This window comes from Pollachius pollachius (genome assembly GCF_949987615.1).
Source record: "Pollachius pollachius genome assembly, chromosome: 5".
Classification (NCBI taxonomy): domain Eukaryota; kingdom Metazoa; phylum Chordata; class Actinopteri; order Gadiformes; family Gadidae; genus Pollachius; species Pollachius pollachius.
The window spans coordinates 19,898,759-19,919,239 of NC_136938.1; the positions used below are offsets into that span (position 1 = coordinate 19,898,759).

General features: G+C 46.9%; 2 protein-coding genes across 4 annotated transcripts in view; both read right to left on the bottom strand.

Moving 5' to 3' along the window:
• LOC307075830 (UPF0606 protein KIAA1549L-like) overlaps window positions 1-3,721 on the bottom strand; it is a gene marked incomplete at both ends in the record, with an annotated part of 59,593 nt that extends 55,872 nt beyond the window's left edge. Inside the window, 1 exon segment of the mRNA XM_079736540.1 lies at window positions 3,478-3,721. Within this exon segment, the coding sequence (XP_079592666.1) occupies window positions 3,478-3,721 (244 nt within the window).
• Window positions 3,722-4,458: 737 nt separating this feature from the next.
• hipk3b (homeodomain interacting protein kinase 3b) overlaps window positions 4,459-20,481 on the bottom strand; it is a 35,660-nt gene continuing 19,637 nt past the window's right edge. Inside the window, exons 5-17 of one of the 3 annotated variants that reach the window (XM_079737277.1) lie at window positions 18,836-18,955; window positions 18,289-18,375; window positions 17,736-17,920; window positions 17,407-17,563; window positions 16,345-16,468; window positions 16,082-16,203; window positions 15,739-15,863; window positions 15,198-15,365; window positions 14,744-15,052; window positions 14,408-14,557; window positions 11,773-12,032; window positions 10,068-10,207; window positions 4,459-9,391 (exon numbers count right to left, since the gene is read on the bottom strand). In XM_079737277.1, the coding sequence (XP_079593403.1) occupies window positions 8,915-9,391; window positions 10,068-10,207; window positions 11,773-12,032; window positions 14,408-14,557; window positions 14,744-15,052; window positions 15,198-15,365; window positions 15,739-15,863; window positions 16,082-16,203; window positions 16,345-16,468; window positions 17,407-17,563; window positions 17,736-17,920; window positions 18,289-18,375; window positions 18,836-18,955 (2,424 nt within the window). In that variant the 3' untranslated portion in view covers window positions 4,459-8,914. Of the gene's footprint in view, window positions 9,392-10,067; window positions 10,208-11,772; window positions 12,033-14,407; window positions 14,558-14,743; window positions 15,053-15,197; window positions 15,366-15,738; window positions 15,867-16,081; window positions 16,204-16,344; window positions 16,469-17,406; window positions 17,564-17,735; window positions 17,921-18,288; window positions 18,376-18,835; window positions 18,956-20,481 lie in introns of all 3 variants that reach the window. The other 2 variants (XM_079737276.1, XM_079737278.1) reach the window with 2 other exon arrangements.

Below are 20,481 nucleotides of genomic sequence, written 5' to 3' on the forward strand. Positions count from 1 at the left end.
GTTGGATAGTACGCCTTGAATCAGCGCGGCTGTGCACTCTGTCCCAGTAGGTTAGGTAAGCTCCCCTGCTTCCCATAGGCACTCTGGCAGCCCAGCTTCTCTGCCTGCACCCAGCCCTCATTTAAACCACTCATAGGGATACTAAAGAGAGGGAGTGATGGAAAGTAGGCGGCTGGAATACATTGGTAGGGAATGGAGCACATGTTTCATATGCCGAAAGCACAGAGAGAGAGAGAGAGAGAGAGACAGAGAGAGAGAGAGAGAGAGAGAGAGAGAGATAGAGACAGAGAGACAGAGAGAGAGAGAGAGAGAGGGAGAGAGAGGAAGAGAGAGAGCTCAAGTCCCAGAATGGTTAAGGAAGCCATAATACTGGGCAGATGGTACATGATGCTAATTAGACGCCCTGTTTGCTTCTCGCTGTCCAAACATCCATCAATTCCCTTTCCTTAAAGTTACATCAAGACGACAGCAGTACCTATGACAGTTCTAAAGGAAAACAATAATATATCCCTCCTCAAGCAAAGAATATCGACCAGGAGATGAAGCAGGTGCATATTTTAGAGCCGTTTTTTTATTCGGAACGATTGCATAACACTATTCACTAGAGCAATGGCGGTCTGCCTTTGACCTACGTATACTCTCAGTCAAAGCACAGGTGAGATCAGGATTCATGCCACATCCCACTCTGCATAGTAACGGAGCATTAGTGAAAAACACGGATAAAGGATCTGTGTTTTTCACAACATAACATAATAATTTCTGTCTAAATTTCACAGGCCTTCATCGTGTGTTGGTATTTTCATCGTGACAAACACTTTTGATGCAAGTTGTAGTGCAATCATTACATTTTGAAATTGGATTAATCACATTGTAATGTAATCAGGTTGAGTGGAAGGGGCCGACCAGTCAAGATGATCAAAGCTATTAGGTACTCAGATGCACATACATAAATATTTCCTAAAAAAGAATGCATACTCACGAATACACACACAGGGACCCAGCCACAAACACAGCCATCATCTTAGTCCGCAGCATAATTAATGGGTGTAAGCTGTTGATTCTTGCGTAAAGTGATTACTTCAAGTGTGTGTTTAAGATCTAACAAGATCGACCCCAGGACATAAGTGCTCTAAAGTGTTCCAAAGCCAGTGATTTGCTTTCTATATAATTCATGAATGTGGTTATATGGTCGGGCAGAACACAATAACTGCAAATCCCTAAGCAACTGATAAGATCAGATTGTATTTTTTATATCCCTTTAGGGGGGGATCTCTCCTTTGCTTTTAACCCTCTCTCTCTCTCTCTCTCTCTCTCTCTCATGCCCAGAGACTAACTCTAGCTCTAGTGCCCAGGTAGAAGCGGCAGGAGTATTAAACCATGATCGAACACGCCTGTTTAGTGACATTCTTGTGTTTTGACACCAATAAGCTGTGGGATCCCTCCGTCGACAATCGAAGTGGCGCAGCAGAACAAACAAACATCAACAAAGATAAATACAACAATTATAAAGTGGTGCTGTTTCTTACAATGTTAGCCTAATTGCTAACATGGGGCATTCTGCTACAGGCGTAGAATCCTCTCAAGAACAGGATGTTAATGCCTTCTATATTCATTCCTCGATAATAATCAAAAACCTAATAAAACGGCTGAGGGGATATCATTTCAAAGACCATGGGTGTGTGTGAGCCAACCTTGATCAAAGCCCTGTAGTCAGCACCCATGGGCACATGGAAAAGGTTGCAGTATGAGGGGAAATTAACAGCTGATGTGAAACGATCTTCATTACATTTGTGGGAGGCTTGCAAATGGAGACATGTACTGTTGTGTTGTATGCCACGATTGCAGCTCTACTCTACCCCATTCCTGAGGCTGTGTGGTGAATCCAGAAAGGCAAAAAGCACAGCATTGATAATGTGTCATTGAAAGGTAAACCTGGTCCATCACACCTACGTTCTGACAAGGGTGCAGAGGAAAAAGCGCTCCCCTCATCAATGTTACTGGTTGTGAATCTCTGCTATCTCTAAAGGCAGAATTGAGGACACTGATCCTCATCGTGGATCCATTTAGTAAACCGTAACCAATTAAAGCATATGTACGTCGATTAATCCATTAACGCTGCCTTAACCCAATGACAGCACACTGCTCGAGTGCAGCCGTAGTGTACAGTAGATCTCACATTTAAGAATGGAAATTCTTACTATGGAGCAGGCAATATGAATACAAAGGAACAGATTCAGCAGGGACCCCCATTGCATACTATTAAGAAGTCATCCATACAATGTACATATTAGTTACACGGCATGAAACATATGGAAGATAAGGACATGTTTTTATTTGCTTTCCAGGCTTACTCATGGGCTATTGTGGTTGTGGTGGTATTGCAATGGTGTAGTTTATAGCCTCGTTGTTCAGAACTATATAGCTAGATGTTTGCTTATATGCAATAGCCGACAATGCTTTGATATGTCTTTAAAATAGTATTGTTTCTTCAGAGATTTGGACCTGACCAACTGTCTTCATCGGCTCTCAAGTAGGGTACCTGCCCAAATGGAAAGGGGACAAAGTACAGTAGTACATGGCCAGTTAGTCATCACTGCTGGAGGGGGTGCAGCTGTCATGTGGTCAGACACACACACACACACACACACACACACACACACACACACACACACACACACACACACACACACACACACAAAATAACAACATAGGCTAAAGGCTAGGTTGGCTCAAGAGAATAACCCAGTCCAATGCTTAGATTGCGTAAATACCCATATGAGTGTGTGTTGTAAAGCCAACAGCAGTGACAGATGCAAACAATGCTGTGCAGTGGGTAAACCATAAAAAATAATAAAAAAGGAAGAAGAGACAACGAACACACAAATGAACATATCCCCCCCCCCCCATTGGTTCAGGTAGAAAAAGCAGGGGCTTTGAGTTCGTTATATCACATCATGCACACGGACAAAGAGGACCTGCGCAGTCTCCCCCTCCTAATCCCCACACGACCCATGTTCATCGCTTTACGAGATGCGGTCAGCACTAGAGATGAGCACTTGCATAGGGTTAGCCCTATTCCTGCAATCCGGTTTGACATAACAATGTGGCGTGTTGCATTCAAGAGACCCATTCTATATAAACGAAAATCTAACGCAGAATGACACAACACGCTGTGCATGTAGCGGACCATAGATAGTTAACTTTGTCTTGAGAACCGAGCAACCTCGGGCAAGCGTTCCCCGTCGCATCGCATAGGAAGCATGTGACACACCAACGGTAAGGCATATGGTGCATAGGTGAAACATAGCCTATAGGTGAAACATAGCCTAAGAACATAGCCTATAAGGTTGGTTGGCATGGACAAATTGTAACGGCAACACATAGAGGGATGGCAAATTAAGATACGCATGACTTCAGTGCATCGTTGCAGCCCATTAGGGCATGATGGTTAGAAAGGTATGTATCTGTTATGCTTACCCTCATTTGCCAAGACGCATTGTACTAGAAGAAAAAATATTCCCATAAACAGCATACAATTTGCAAACATGCCCACTGCTCCCGGTTGCCACTTGGTCTTCAGACAACACACCTCAGCATCATCAGCAGCAGCAGCAGCACCATCTGTCCTTAGCAGTGAGCGCCCATCCGCACGGTCTAATCTGCTGGGATGACCTGTGCATGTGCACGCACTCCTCAAACCGAGAGCCATCCGTGTATCCATTGGATAAGTTGTGCAAGTTTTGATCGTGGAGAATACATCCGATCAGTCCTGGCATAGGCGGGAAGCAGAGCGGTGGCGTGTCATGGCTGTCCAAGGCTACTCGCAGAGCGACATGGTTGGAAATTAAGAAATGTGCCCTATCGCTCTAGTGAGTTCGGTCCACCCATCTCTACGTGGCGCAGGGCTGCATGCACTACAGCTGAGTAGATGAGTTTAGCAAGCTTTTGCTTTTCGGTTCTGTAGAAAAAAAAAAAGTCAGTCACTAGCTAGATTACAATATTCAAGCAGTCCGGTCAGTCACCCCATACTCTGAAGCGCGGGCTAGCGTGCAAACACTTTAAACGCTCTTCGCAAGCTATTGAACTGTCAGTCTTGTTCAAGTGTTCTGTTCATTATTCATGAAAAAACCCGTGGAACGAAGCTTTGTGGACCCTGGCGACCTCTGGTGGCTTAAAGTTAACATCGACTGTAAATGACTGCGCCCCGCAGAATGTCACTGAATGGCGCGCCACAAGATGTCGCTCAAAGCTCGAAATATGTGTCGAATATGTGCGGCAGTGACATGTGCTATCGTTACCAATTTCACGAGATCTGATTGTTTATGCAATAGGCCTATATAGGGAAAATGTACTCCACATTTAAAGATGTTTACTGAAAATGTGCTTCAAAAGGGTCTTTGTAGTAACTTACCAATAATTACAACTTTAAAAAGACAAATTGAAAAAGTGACTGCAGCAATAGATTTTTTTTAATTCAAAGTGAATCTTAACAATAATACACCATAAAGTCTTATTTTGACACTCACCAAGAGTAACCTGGAAAACCCGCTTAATGTGACAAAGTAGAGAAGGCTTGGTCACACCTAAATCACTGAGAACTAGAGGAAACACTATCGCAAACGGTAAATAGACATCACATCCAGAGTTAGTTTTCCCAGTCCTCATAATGTAAATATTGCACAGTGCAATTGCTACATGGCAAACTATTGTAGCACAAAATGAAAAAAAGCTCAATGAATTTAAAAAGGAAAACAAGCCACAGAAATCGACAAGAATTTAAAGAGTAACAGTTCAGATTTCACAATCGAGCCTAATGGATGAGCAAGCCAAACAGATAAATTCCATAACTTGCAGTGTGAATTAACTTTGAAATGGATACAATGACCAGGAACATTTCAGAATAGTAAAACACAGTAGAATGTTGGACGAATACAAACCCTGAATTGTCTCGAAAGTATAATACCACAGCAGAGGATGTATAGTAAAAGTCATTACTTTTGTGTCGTTTTGAAAAACCACTGTGTTTTACCAGCTGTTGATATTGTCGGAAACAAATGAACAGTTTTAAGATTTCTCTCGTCTTGCATCCATCTTTTTGACCTCTGTAGGTGTGGGAGAGTTTGTGCAGGCAAATTGCTGGTGAACACCTTTGCAGGAATCATACATTTTTACATTACACATGCTTATTTGTGGAAAACGACGTCAAGCACTGCAAAGTTCATGCCCTGTTATATGCTTACTTTCCAAATGAAAAAATGTATGACATAATGAAAGCATATAGGCAAAAAAGCTACCTAAACACGCGTCAGTGATGAAGCGTTTCAATCACCTACGACTGCTTCTGGATTGACGTCACTATACCCTTGTTGAGAGAGCCATATCCTTCCATAATGCATGTTCAACATCCACCAAGTCCACTGGGGGTCAGAATTTAACCATGCCATCTCTGATACAGACCAGTTTTCAATTGGTTACAACGTTTGTGATATTTGCATGGGACTGATTTTAGCTGCTGACCCGTTGTAATTGTGGAACCATTTGGTGTATGTGCCATGGTAGTAAAATGTAAGACTGGTCGATTTGAAGAGATTGGGATGACCCAAGTAAAACAAATCCAGGCCAAAGTCCTACTTAAGCCAGGCCAGAAATATATTCTGCCAGACTTCTCAGCAGTCGAGTGTAGAAACTTGGGTGGACATGCAAGTGAATGAAATGCATGGAACTATCTAAGAACACTTGGTGGTGCAATGACCAGACAATGTTAAGTATTGCGTTTGCCTATTTAAATATTTTTTAACAGTGTGACTATCAAAGTGTCCACATCTAAAGTGAGTGCGTGAGTGTGCAGTTGTGTGTCGTCAAGAAAGGTTTTGTTGAAACCAGCGGGCGCAGTTCCTTCTTTGTCGATATCAGGAGAAATTATACCACCGTAGCTTCTTGGGAAGTCATTAACGTGTTTATTAACTAACCCTCGTTTGAGGACGCGTTTACAGGACTTAACGTGACTCTCCGTAACAGAATGGATTTGAAACTGTTGTGGCCGTGGCAATTCAAATGGATCTAAGATCTCTCTCTTCCTGGATCTCAAGGCACCAGCGCAGTGCTGCTCACACTGTCTTCAAATTAATATGTAACAAAGAACGGCAGCCACAGTTTCAGGATGGACGACACCCATTTTGACATGACACTTGTAAAGGGGAGAGCGATTCGAACAGAGGGCAATTACAAAAACGTGGAACGGATACCGTCTTCAGATATAACATTGACCAGACAAAAGGGAAGCAATAAATATTGGTTCAGATTTTGCGCAAAAAAATCAAATCAAAGAAAGAAATTTTTGGAACAAATATCTTGGGTAAATGTGATTTTTGGATGCATAGTCTAATCCTCTATACCAGGTGGCGTGTTTGTCATCTTTTTAACACCGGCACACACACCCCAATCACCCGACAGCACTTCCCCTCCTACACTAACTATAAATACCCAGGTGAGAGTTAAAACAATCCTGCAAGCTACAGCTTTAAATGTCTACAAAACAGCAATATGAAAACGTACAAAAAATTAAGTTACATCAATACATCATTCTTATGCAGTGATGAGCCTGAAAAGGTTAATAGGGATAAAATACTGATGCAAAAGAAAACAGCCCACCCCCCCAACCCCAAGGCCCCATAAACCCCCAAAACAACAAATGCAACGCATGTCTACCATCAGCAGTACAGTAGTTACTACAATGACACTCCAAACAGGAAAGCAAAAACAAAACAAACACTCAAATTAAAACCACTTCTAGTTCAGATAATTAGGGACCTATATGAAAACAGGAACGCTAGATTTACACTCAGATATCACCTAATTTCACAGCTATTGAAGTGGCGATCATCATGTAGCAGCTTATCTATGATACATTCAAGAAAGAAAAAACACAAAACGCAAAATGAGACGACTTATTAATTGCCCAAAAGCGAGGCAAAACCTCAGCCATTTTTAAATACCTTTTTTTTGTGTGTGTCATATACAACCCCATTTTCTACGACTACAGTATATTCGAGGTCTATGCAAACAGAATAGCTACCTTGCTCAGAAATAAAACCAATTACAGTCTTTGGTGCGGCATAAGCAATTTCATAACAGAAAATATGAAAATTTACTAGTAAAATAAACCGAAAACGCACACATTATTTTAATATATATTATACATATTATATAATGTAATATATAATATATATATATATATTCTCCCTGACGGAATGTATAAAATACGCAGTCAACACACCAAAAAGCCTCAAAACACAAATGGTACAATGTAAAAGGGTCAAATTTAACTTTGTCACACATGCATAAATGAGAATTGCACACAATTAACTCACACCTTATTAAGCGTCTGCACTAAGTAACCTAGCGCTATAATATATGTCCATATATATATCTATATCTATATATATGTGTTTATATCAAATACTGCATGGTTTGCACGGGCGTACAACATTTCATACTGAATTAATTTAGCATTTTCGCCCTCACCTAACCAAAGCCATGCCCACACACATCTAGAAAACTAAGTGAAAAAATAAAACAAATCAAATTACAGAGACAAAACAAAAGACCTATGATTAATAAGATTGTATTGCAGTTTCAAACAGTACAAATACTGTTAGTAGTAGTAGTAGTAGTAGTAGTAGTAAGAGTTTCACTAAATAGAAAGTGATTATCAAATATTATGCCATAACTCAATACTTGCACATTATACACCAATTCATTCGGGGAGAGAAAACGAAAAAACAAACCTTGAAATCATAACGGCAGGCATTCGCAACAGCAAAGCATGCTGTTCTATAGAGAACAGAAAGTTAACTCACGACACACTGAAGTACACATTGAACCCCAAATTATAATAAAGCACGGCTTTCCGCGATACATCACATCCATGCATGCTATGCATGGACATATACACACATGTGCATATATATATACTCACACATAGGATGCATCGACTGATTGGAATTTCAAGTGCTGCAGTCCAGTACATTAATATCCATGTATATAGTCATATATAAGTAGTAACATTAACAACCTCAAATATGTAAGGCACTATGGCGGGGAGGGACATTTATACGATGCAGCGGGTCTTGTGACACAAACATTAAGAGCGACGTCTACATATCTTTCCTTTTACATTTTTCTGCTCATGCAAGACCACATGCAGTGTGGGGGACAAACTCATCTAAAATCAGTTACTTGACTCGACATTGCAAACACCAAAAGACACCGAAAAGTACAAATACTTGAAACGCATTACAACACACACACACACACACACACACACACACACACACACACACACACACACACGCACTGTGGACGACATGTGCATCTGTCAACCGAGAGCTGGAGACTGGGATGGCTTTACAAAGATGAATGTGTCTTGCACATGTAAGAAGGCAATATATAAAAATAGCTGGGATCAAGGGGTGCAAAGTTTTACTATTCAACACCACCCCAATTATTTACCTGTTTTGAGGAGTATTCATAGAAGATCCAATGCAAAGGTATATCAAATGTGCAAAACACATTGAGTGTGAGTTTCTTACCTACGTATTTGTTCAGTCATTCATTCAGTCAGTCAGTCACTCATACACCAATTCCTTTTACTTTCTTATTCTATTCCCCCGCACCTCGCAAACCTACCCCCCCCAAATGACCAGAACCCTCTCTTTTAAAGCTTCAAAGTTCAAATACACCCAAGTACACATGATTCAAAAAATAACTTGCTGTCTCTGTGGTTGTGCCAACACAGCCCTGGGCACCAGCGCCGCGTTGTGTGTGTTCCTGGAGAGCACCGACCCCGCCCACCCGGCCCCCGGGCGGAGGTGATGCGGGGGGGAGGTGACGCGGGGGGGAGGCCGGCGGACCCTCAGATGTAGGGGTACTGGTTGATTTTGGTGGGGCTGAGGGGGAAACCGGCGTAGGCGGGCGAGGCGATGTAAGAGTGCGGCGGGAAGAGGGGCTTGAAGGGGCCGGGGTGGTGCAGGGTGGGCGAGGGCAGCAGGCGGGGGTTGATGCCCACGGTGACCTGGTGCACCAGGCCCCCCGGGTGCGTGATGCTGTAGGTGGGCTGCAGCACCGGGCGGGGCCCGCCCCCGGGAGAGGCCAGGAGGTGGGCCACGGGCGCGGCCGTGACCAGCGACGGGCCAGACGGCGGGTAGGAGAGCAGGGTGGGCTGGGGGTGGCCCCCCATGTGGGGGTGGCCGTGGGGGCCGGTGTTGTGGTTGGGGCTGCTGTGGGATAGGGTGAAGGCGTGGCCATGCATGGTAGGGGGGATGTAGGCCTGTGGCCGGCGGCGGGAATAGTTTCCGTTCCATTCCTGGTGGCAGGGTCCGTAATGCTGCACCTGGGGAACAGGGAGGAGAGGGGTCAGGCCGCGGCTGACGTGGGGCCAGGGGCCAAGAGGGGGCCTCGTTCATATTAGGGCTGCAAGAGATAAACCAACTCATGGAATTAACTTCGCTGCTTCTGAATCCGCTCACAGCTCGTTTTCTAGATTGCCGTTGCCTTTGCGTGTAAACATTATTGGTCAGTCAATAGAAATTCTTTCAAATACTAAAAATGTTATACTACAAACTCTTTACCCTGCTTTTATGCCATAATCAGCCAAAGCGCCTATCTCAGCGCAGAGCAGATTGCTTGAATCGGGACGCTACTGAAGTAGCAGCCCTATGTACTGAATCAGCATCACCAGCGGACGGTCAACCGAAGAATCAAGAGATTGGATCGTGGGATTCCGAAAGATCCACACTCCTGGGCGTTACGAAGGAGTAGACGTGGCCTCCATGCTCTCACACTCCTACCCTGTGTACATTTAGAACAAGGATGGGGCTGTTGCTCACAGCCTCATCTCTATGGAAACCTTATACAACTCTCCATGCTCCACCAAACCCTGCTGCTTTGCAAACCACATTCACGGCGAAACCTGTGCACCGTGGAGAGTCCTCGGTTGGTATGTGTGTTGCCACCAGCTGTTGCGCTGGTGCGTATGCATGTGTGTGTGTGTGTGCGTGTACACTGACCTGCCCAAAGCCCATGGCTGGCTGTTGCTGGGGCTGGAATGCGGGAGGCATCTTTTGGGGCCTGTTGAGGTGGGGCACGGAGTGGTGGGGGTGTCGGCCAGTAAAGCCCCGCCCTCTGGACTGACACGATGGGTCCAAGACTACCAAAGTAACGTTGAAGGAAAGAGAACAGACAGGCAGTGTGATCCTTGATGCACGGGATAGGTTGGAGCAGGTGCATCTCTTATTTAGAGCAGAGGGAGAAGACAATGAACAGCTGGGGCCTTCGACTGTATCCCAATTGCAGATTAGCCTTATATGTTTCAGATATATATATATTGATTTTCTCTTTATATTAAGACTGATTGAAATCCTTCTGTCTTCAGCATGTATATCTCTGCGCTAAACTGTGTCTGATCAAATACGGCGTGCTAAACACACTGGCATCTGTCCTGTGAACATGATCTACTGGTTTATAAATAGACATGTTGGGGCATTGGGGGGTGAGCCGGAGGCGAGGCCATGTTCACAGGGTTCATAGTGGGGTGAGACCATTGGCTATAAATACCAACATCAGAACCAGAATAGAACAGCAGTGGCCTTTCATTCGTTGAGATGGCTTAAAAGCTGGTCAGATAAAGCGGATGGGCTGTGGATATGAAAGGTGAAACCGAATAGTGGGATTCTCTGTCATCGTTTACAGCTAACTGCATAGTGAGATTTTCCGTGATAATTTTTCAGCTATCAACTTCAAAGAATCAAAAGGAACCTCTGCGAAAACAAAAAGCCCAGAGTTCCGGCTGGCCGCAGCTGTTAAAGGTATAAAGCATATCGCATGCATAAACCCTGATTAAAAATGGCTAAGAGTGAAGTACATTAAGCGCATTTGAATTTATCTCCACCTCTCCACCTGTGCAACGTGGTGTGTTTGTGGCTAAACACTAGTAACAGGGTTTTTATGCATGCCCTATGTAGCGTTAAAAAGATTCACATCCACACAGATCCAGAGGCGTGAGGAGGAACGGTGGGGCAGTCGATAGCAAACAAAAAGATCCACTCCAAACGTCATTCAAGTGGATAGGTGAGGGCAGGTTGCTCATAGTCACCTGTGGGGACCAGGGAACCTTACTAGGGTCACGTAATCCCAGACTATGAGACCTGTGGAGCAGACGGCAGGGCTGGTGACCGTGTGTCTCTGGCGGGATCACATGACTTCCTCAGTGCACTTAAGATGTTGACGAGCACTGCAACCCCCCCCCCCCCCCTTCCCCAAGCATTACATCACACCCTATGCCGGACTGGATCAAATATATGGGTAGCTGATCCATCTTTTTTGCAGGTAGTGCACGATACTTCCTGCAGTCACATTTTAATTGCTGAGTTTGTATACAGTATACGTACATATGTATTTTTGTTGGTGTGCCTTGTGTACCCAGTGTATACCAAGGGAGCCTAGTATGTACCAGTGTGCACCAGTATGAACCTAGTTTGCAGAGTCTGCCAAATGTATACCCAGTGTGCTCCCAGTGTGCCCAGTATGAACCTAGTGGGCCGAGTGTGTACCCAGTGGGCTCCCAGTATGGACCTAGTGTGTACCTAATGTGCTCCCAGTTTAACCAGTATGAACCTAGTTTGCCCAGCGTGCCAAGTGTGTACCCAGTGTGCCCAGTATGAACCTAGTGTGCCAAGTGCGCCCCAGTGCGGCCAGTATGAAACCAGTGTGCACCTGTGTGGCTGGGGTCGGCCATGCCAGGGTTGTTGTTGTTGTTGTACAGCACCATCGGGGGCACCACCATGGTGCGCACGGTGGGCTTCCCCGGCTCCGTCTCCGGGGCGACACACGCGACGCGGGGCTGGCAGTTCTGGTTGCCGCCGGCGATGTACGGGGGCCTCTCTTGGAACGGGCTGCTGCTGTGGGCGGAGCAGTCAGAGGCCGGCGATCCGTCCACCGTGTCACAGCCGCTCTCCGGTTCGTCATCTGACATACTGCAAGAGAAACACCACAACACCATGATCAGACACACTGCAAGAGAAACACCTTGACACCGTGATCAGACACACTGCAAGAGAAACACCACCACACCGTGATCAGACACACTGCAAGAGAAACACCACGACACCGTGATCAGACAAACTGCAAGAGAAACACCACAACACCATGATCAGACACACTCCAAAAGAAACACCACAACACCATGATCAGACACACTGCAAGAGAAACACCACCACACCGTGATCAGACACACTGCAAGAGAAACACCACCACACCGTGATCAGACACACTGCAAGAGAAACACCACCACACCGTGATCAGACACACTGCAAGAGAAACACCACCACACCGTGATCAGACACACTGCAAGAGAAACACCTCGACACCATGATCAGACACACTGCAAGAGAAACACCACCACACCGTGATCAGACACACTGCAAGAAAAACACCACCACACCATGATCAGACACACTGCAAGAGAAACACCACGACACCATGATCAGACACACTGCAAGAGAAACACCACGACACCATGATCAGACACACTGCAAGAGAAACACCACGACACCATGATCAGACACACTGCAAGAGAAACACCACAACACCATGATCAGACACACTGCAAGAGAAACACAACGACACCATGATCAGACACACTGCAAGAGAAACACCTCGACACCATGATCAGACACACTGCAAGAGAAACACCACCACACCGTGATCAGACACACTGCAAGAGAAACACCACCACACCGTGATCAGACACACTGCAAGAGAAACACCACGACACCGTGATCAGACACACTGCAAGAGAAACACCACCACACCGTGATCAGACACACTGCAAGAGAAACACCACGACACCGTGATCAGACACACTGCAAGAGAAACACCACCACACCGTGATCAGACACACTGCAAAAGAAACACCACCACACCGTGATCAGACACACTGCAAGAGAAACACCACCACACCGTGATCAGACACACTGCAAGAGAAAAGCCATGACATCAGGACACCATGATCAGACACACTGCAAGACACCATGATCAAAGACACTGCAAGAGAAACACCACGACACCGTAATCAGACACACTGCAAGACACCGTGATCAGACCTACTGCAAGGCAATAACCATGACAGGCACACTGCAAGTAAAACACCATTATCATCTTGAATATTCAAACAGTGCCTGAGGCAAGAGAAACACCATGGTGTCACCACCACCCATGTTCATCTCCAATGCCTGCGATCCCCTGACATGGATAGTGAACATTACGAGTGTGGATAGTTTTTGGTCTAAAAATAGTATAGATAATGGCTGCTACTTACTACTTATTATACTACTTGTTGATTTTTTTCCCATTCCACATTCCCGAAAGCGATAGCATGATTTCAGGTGTTGTTTTGTAGCCTGGGAACTAGACAAATCTCCCAGGCTCATGTTTCTTTTGATATACAGAGAAGTCTAGTCTGGTCCCACACGAAGTTTTTAAAATACAAAATAGGCCGACCAATCACAACCGTTTAGCTAACGTGAGGCGGGATAAATATGACAACGGTGCAGGTGCACCCTAGAGGCAATTCAACAACAGAGATGGTTGCCGCTGATGTAGAACGGTTTGATGGTTCCGGTAAAGGGACAGTAGTAAACGAATTGGACGGTATATTGTCATTCAAAGAAGAACAGACGACAGGCATTTAAAGCTATTGTTGAGATGAAAGATGCAATGTTATTGTCGCAGCATCACCCGTTTCTTTGCTATGATTAGCTTAGCGTAGGCTTATCTAATTGCGTCCAGAGGCATTTTGGTCTGTGGCCGTCGGTGACGCCATTGGGTATCTAAAATGAGAGGTTCCAGACTAATTGCAGTGTGCAATTCGTCTGACGATGCCAGGCTATTTGTTTGGCAGTGCTGCTGTGAAATGTAATGGACTTTGATGCAAAATGCACAGCGAACAGCAGTTTGTCTGCTCATTCAAATATGCCCAATCTTTTAAGCTTTTGATTTGAGAATACCTACACAGACAACCTCTTTGGTAGCCCACTCGGCTGCCACCGTAATGCTTTTATTTAATTTTTTAAAGGTGTAGGTGTTGACAGGAGACAAAAGTGGCTGACTTTATCGCAGCAATTGCGCAGAGATGTTGAAGTTGTGATGAACACTTTCATCATAACAAATTTAATTAAACCATTTTCATTTTTGAACCATTTCTTTTTTTGCTTTTTCCTTATTGAAGTCATCGCTGACGTTGAACGTTCGCCGCCGCCCTAGCCCTAGTGTGCCTGCATGCGTGCGGTGGACAAAGGTGGGAGGGGCATCGCCACGAGGACGGGGACCGGGGGGGCGTACGAAGGAGCACCTGTTGGAGTGTTTGCGTGGCGAGGCACTGGACTGGGCCGATGAGGAGGAGGAGGTGGTGCTGAGCGTGCTGTCTGGACTGCTGAGGGAACACACCCGCTCCATGCTCACGGTGCTCTCGCACGCCTCGCACGCCGCCCCGCCTTTACACCTGAGCCACACGCACGAAGGACAGACACAGACACAACCCCCCCGCCCCCATCAGCCACTGGAGGTCCACGGTCTAAACGAGCCACCTTTAATTGCGTGTGTGTGTGTTCGGGTCATCTGTGCGTCGTCTGTTCGTGTGCGTGTGCGTGTCCGTGTGTGTGTGAGGAGGAGCCGGGAGGGAACTCACTCTCCGTGCGCGTGCGGTTGTGCGCCCTCCTCTTCGTCACTGCTGATGGTGATGACGCTGGCGGGGCTGGCCAGGTCGGAGACCCCCATGGCCTGACGCTGCCCCTGGGACGACGGCTCCTCACACGCCGGCTCCTGCCTGCAGCAGCCCTCCTCCACCTCCTCTTCGCGGCCCGCTTCCGGCGCGGCGGCGGCAGTCCGCACCTCCTCGGGGCATCTGGCCTCGTCTACATTCTTGGCTGTGTCGGCCATCTTTGGGGACTGGCATGCTGAGTTTTGGATGTCAATGTGGTGGGAGAAGTTCGTACCCCTGTAGGATAACACAGAGCAGGGGGCATTGGGGTTTGTGAGTCATGTGTGTTAGAGTGAGCGTGAGCGTGAGTGTGTGTGTGTCTGAGTGCGTGCGCACGCGTATGAATGCATGCGTGTGTGCGTTCTAGAACCTTTCACCATACCTGTTGACACAGGGCTTGTTCCTCTTGTTGGCAGCAGGCTGTGGCCATACCACATGGGCAATGCCTATGCTGATTGGCTGCTGGGCAGAGAGGGTCATTTGGTTGGACAGGAGGGTCTGAGGGTGGGCAATCATGGTGCTGTAATGGTTGCCATGGGAACGCACTTTCCTGCAACGAGGAGACGGTGTGAATTGAGCAGGTGAATTAGAGCCATTAGCAATAGGATGGTGTGAACGCGTTAGGCCGGAAGGGCAAGTATGACTCATCCATCATTAATATTCAGCACACTGTATCGGGTTCAGCCATTCCCAGTGGAGTGCTTAGCAACACCAACAAAAAAACAACGCAAACTACAGAGACTCAAATTTCCCCGCTAATAACCATGATGCAGATCGACGATTGACGTGGCCTTAACAACGGTACACAAAAGATTCAACTGCGTCTAGGACACGTGTTGAATAATGAATCGAACACGGTCGATATGCAAGGGCAACAGATGCCACGCTGTCACGCTGTTGCCACGGCGACGGCGAAGCCTCACCCCCACTCTGCCAGCCTCTGTGGGCCCGCCACAGTGTCAGACGCCAGTGTGGTTGGTGGAGGGGCCACCGAGGTCATATGGTTCCAGGCGGGGACCAGGATCTGCTGAGCGCGGTTAGACCAGGTCTGCTGTGGTGTGGAGGAGGAGGAGGAGGAGGAGGAGGAGGAGGAGGAGGAAGAAGAAGAGTGCAAGCACAGAGACACTGTGACTTGATATTCGACTCATATCTCGGCTGAAGTGAGACCGAAAAATGCATGTCACTCTGCGTGATGCATGCAGAACTGCAAATTCTATGAAATGTTTCTGTCGTAGTCCTTGTGTCAATAACTACCGTGCTGCTTACCTGGGTCAAGACTCCGGGTCGGATCTGGAGGGGTTGGATGGGGGGTGCCTGAGTGACCAGAGGGACAGCAGTGTCCATTCTAACAGAGTAGCCTGACGGCTTGGCTCCATTGGTGGGGATTCCTGGGGACACGGGTGTGGGGGGGGGGGGGGGTGGAGGGGGCATGGCATGAGACCTCACAACATACAAAATACATCTGGTAATGACCCAACATGGAGCAGGCGAGGGGTGAGAGTACACATGGGAAAGCGGGGCATGTTTACCTTGGATGGTCGGGGGGCACAGAATGAGTGCCTGCTGAAATGAATCGCTGCAGCCAAACTGCACACTTCCTGACTGCATCGGTATCCCAGGATGCATCACTGAGGGGGCTGACGGGGCTAACCCCTGCAAGAGAGAGACCCATGGTTCAAGTCAGAAGAGAAAAGCGTGGAGGGGGTATACCTTCAGATAGCCAGCAGAGGGCGTCCTTTTGGGTAAAAAAACCATGGTTCCTAACAAAGCCCAGAGCCACACAAAGAACAGAGAAGCAGAGTGCCTTTCCCTGCGGATCATGGTTAACTGGTCCCACTGCTTTCGTGTGTGGTTATAATCACATTTACTGAATAAAGGGCAGCCAGATATATATGGTTAGAGCCTGCTCCGCACCCCATCATACTTCCCGCACTCTCACGATAGGAAGTAGAACAAAGCCTTCATTCAGAGCCCGGAGACTGACAGAGACAGTTCAAACTTCCTCTAAGAGCAGGCCAGCTGGAAATCTTAGCCTTGTGACTATGAATTTGGTGATGAGTCTCATCAAAAAGACAAGTCTATATACTAAAGTAACACACAGAAGTATATTTGGTGTGTACAACACTCCCTCTGAAATATGAAACCCTTCCTTACACTTGCTCTCAGTACATTCATGAGGTCATTCAATTAAATTACATGACAATGGAAAAAAAAAAAAAACATTGAGGATGTAGCTGCTTCAGGATGACATCAGATACCCATTCCTTCCCTCAGCAACAAGATCGATTTGCATGGTTACCATGACCTCACCACCGTGACGTTGCCCGGTTGCCACGACAGCACGTCTACCAGCATACAGGCAAGGTAATTGCCTTTGCCTGAATGAGGAAGAAATCGGATAAACTGCATATAACATTTCCTGGCCCTGCCGTCAAGAGAGCAAATCCTTTTCCACGGGGTGAACGAACATCAACGTTTCTGTCTTGCAGGAGGCACACAAGGGATCATTTGGATACTGCGGGAATGATTAAAGGTGTGTGGCTTCGAGGGGTCAGGCATGCAGATAACGTATTCCGACCGGAGCCACTTACTTGTGTATGGACAGCGGCCATTTTACTGAACGGGTGGTTGACTGGGCCGTTGGAGGAGGGCATGGGTCGGACAAACTGACCCTTGTTTCTGTTCATGGCGTCGTACGGTCCGGGCCGTGTCCGGCACACGTCCATGATGTGGAAACATGACTTGACACTAAAGTGTCGCGTGAGAGAGGGAGAGAGAGAAAAGAGTGACAGACAGACAATGAGAGGGACAGAGAGACAGGGGGAGAGAGATCAGCAGGGAGGTGGGTTAATAAACAGTTAATGATGAGAGGCGGTATAGGTAATGCAGGGCTTGGAAGCGGGGTAGGGTCTGGACTCACTGGTTGCTATGGGGGAAGTCGGGCAGGTGTTGCATGGTGACAAAGGGGTGGTTGAGGGCCTCAGCGGGGGCTATCCTCTTCTCCGCGTCGATCCACAACATCTTCTTCAACAGGCTCACAAACTCCCGGCGGTCAGCCTTCTCGGCTAACAGGTCGCTCCCCTCCAGATTCATTACCAAGTTCACCTGCCGCAAAGATGGTGGTTGAGGAGCCTGTGTTTGCACCGTTTATTTGTAGGCAAGATAACATTCTGTGATATAAATTGCAGAATACACGCGATACTAATATCATTAGATATAAGAAAGTGTGCATTTTAAATTGAACCCTGGGAAATGATTTGATTTGCAGAATGTCAAAAAGGAATGAAGCACTAGGCTATTCTGAACAGTGAACATGTACACACTCATTTCGTGTGAATAGCGCAGCTGGAATTTCAGAACAGTCATAAGATCAGAAAATCGAGTGTGAGGTTTTGAGCTGACCTGCCCCAGTTCTAGATAATTTTAGAAGTTTCCTGTCTGTAAGAGTTCGACTTCCTGTGGTGTCAACGTACGTGCACTATGTCATCCAAACTGCTGAAAATGTACTTCCGGGCTTCCTTTGACTTCATTCCTGTCTCTTTCTCATGCTCATCCGTCGACTGTAGGGAGAAAGAAATAGGAAACAAACAAATACAAAAAATGGCAACATTTAGTTTGACTCAATGCCCATGTAATTTATGTTCTTCTAATGCCAAGCCATTTACATTTAACAGGCAACACAAATCATTTTGGATAAACAAAAACAGGTTTGGGCATTTGAGCATTTATCAAGTGTGCGCTCCTTAAATACCTTTCATGTGCCAGTTCTTTTTGCAACGTTGAAACATGTGCACTCATTCGAAAACTCCCAAAAGGCAGTGACCTACCCTGCTTGTCAGTTGAATGGCGCGTGGATTTCTGATAAGCCCTTTTTCTCCTAAATGCTTAAGGAGGTCATAATTCGAAAGGAGGCCACTTTTATCGCTTTTCAATTCTTATCACGGTCCTTAAAACCACTGAAGCAACACAAAAATTGTCCTCTGAGCGCATCATGCGCTCGCTGAATCTTGGGTCCCCCACCTTCAGTCTCCATGGTGCGTAGGGCGAGTCTGACTCTCTGCAGAAGAACCTGCCCGTCTTGGTGCCCGCGTTCAGCAGAAGCTCTCCTGGGGACCCTTGTGTCTGAGAGATGTAGCGGATCTAGGACAGACAGAAGGGCACAACTCCGGGTCAGCATGATAAGGGTTGGAAGAAAAAATAAGGTAAAAGGCAATCTATGTGTACTTATTGATCTGGTGGTTTATGAGGATTCACCACCCCCCCCCCCCCCCTCCTCCCACTGCAACCAGCAAGGGAGTTATGGTTGCCAGTAATTCATTTTTTTTCCTTCACCCGACAGCCGTCATTGCCTGCGTGTGCCGTACAACATCACAACCCGAACCGGGGCCCCTGCCTTAATGGAAACTGACAGCAGCCTTCTGCACCGTGGTAATACGCTACAAGGACATCCAGGTTAGAGTGCAAGGCCCTTTACCTTCACATCACTCAGAGGCATCGACAACAAGCCATCAGAGATGCTCTAGGCTAGGGGTGGTCTGCGTGTGGGGATTGGGGATTGTGTACCATGGCGCAGAGACCTTGAGGTTAGTACGTTGCAGAGAAATGCCAGGTCACACCCATCCCGTGCACTGACGTGATGCGTGTGACGTGTGTGCAACTTCAGGGTCACCCCCCCCCCCCAACATCACCCCCACTACCGCCTTTTAAATCCGACGGCCAAGTTCCGGCGGTCAGGGCACCCGTCTTGCACGGTCGGGTGCCTGGCTGACGAGGGGCCCGCCGGTGTCCTTCAGAAGCGAGGGTGTTCACACGCCAGCTTCTGACTCAGAGGGCCAATGGGAGGTGCGGCTGACGTCAATTGCACGTAGGTGCGAGGTGAACAGCTCCATTAGATATGAAGTGTTGCTTAGGGGCGAGGCGGGGACGGAGACCGGCCAGGTAGAGGGCCGATGACCAGGGAGATTGAGTCAGGCGTGGCCAAATGTAGCATAGTAGCAATGTTGTTTGCGTATTGCGGAAACGACTGTGTGTCGAAGCCTCTCGCCACACACGCACCCTCTGTTAAAAACACAAACGTCCATATCTAGGCAAACACAGAGCATTGTATTGCTTGAAATCCTAACAAAGACCCTAACAAAGTTCCTTTTCGCGAACCGTATAAGGGTTTGGGTCCGATAGCCCCTGCATAGCGCCATCTGTATGAGTAGATTTTCAAAAGCTAAAATGGAAACTTTACACTTCAGATTTTCAGGGGAAAGGTTTCTGAAACAAGGATAGTGCAATCCCAATAGACCTACCTAAACTTCCACATGTTTAGAAGAGTTTATGGGCGATGCTGGTCAATATTTTACCGCCTGCATGTGATACAGGTAACTGCATGTGACTGATTAATGGAACACGCCAATGCCATCACTATATTGTACCCTGCCCCATGAGACTCCATCCCCTTGGATTGTGATGGCCTGTACGGTGGTCATGTCACACCTCCTCTACTGTTTGTTATTAGGGCTTGACACAATGATGGAGCGCCCCACCAAAGGCACACCTAAATCACCTAGCTTTATAAAACAACGTGGGTGTGCTCCTTAGTTACGGTCTGTGTGCGCACGCGGGACACTTTATTCATCCGTCACTGCTCTCGCTACCATATTTGATTTAGACATGTA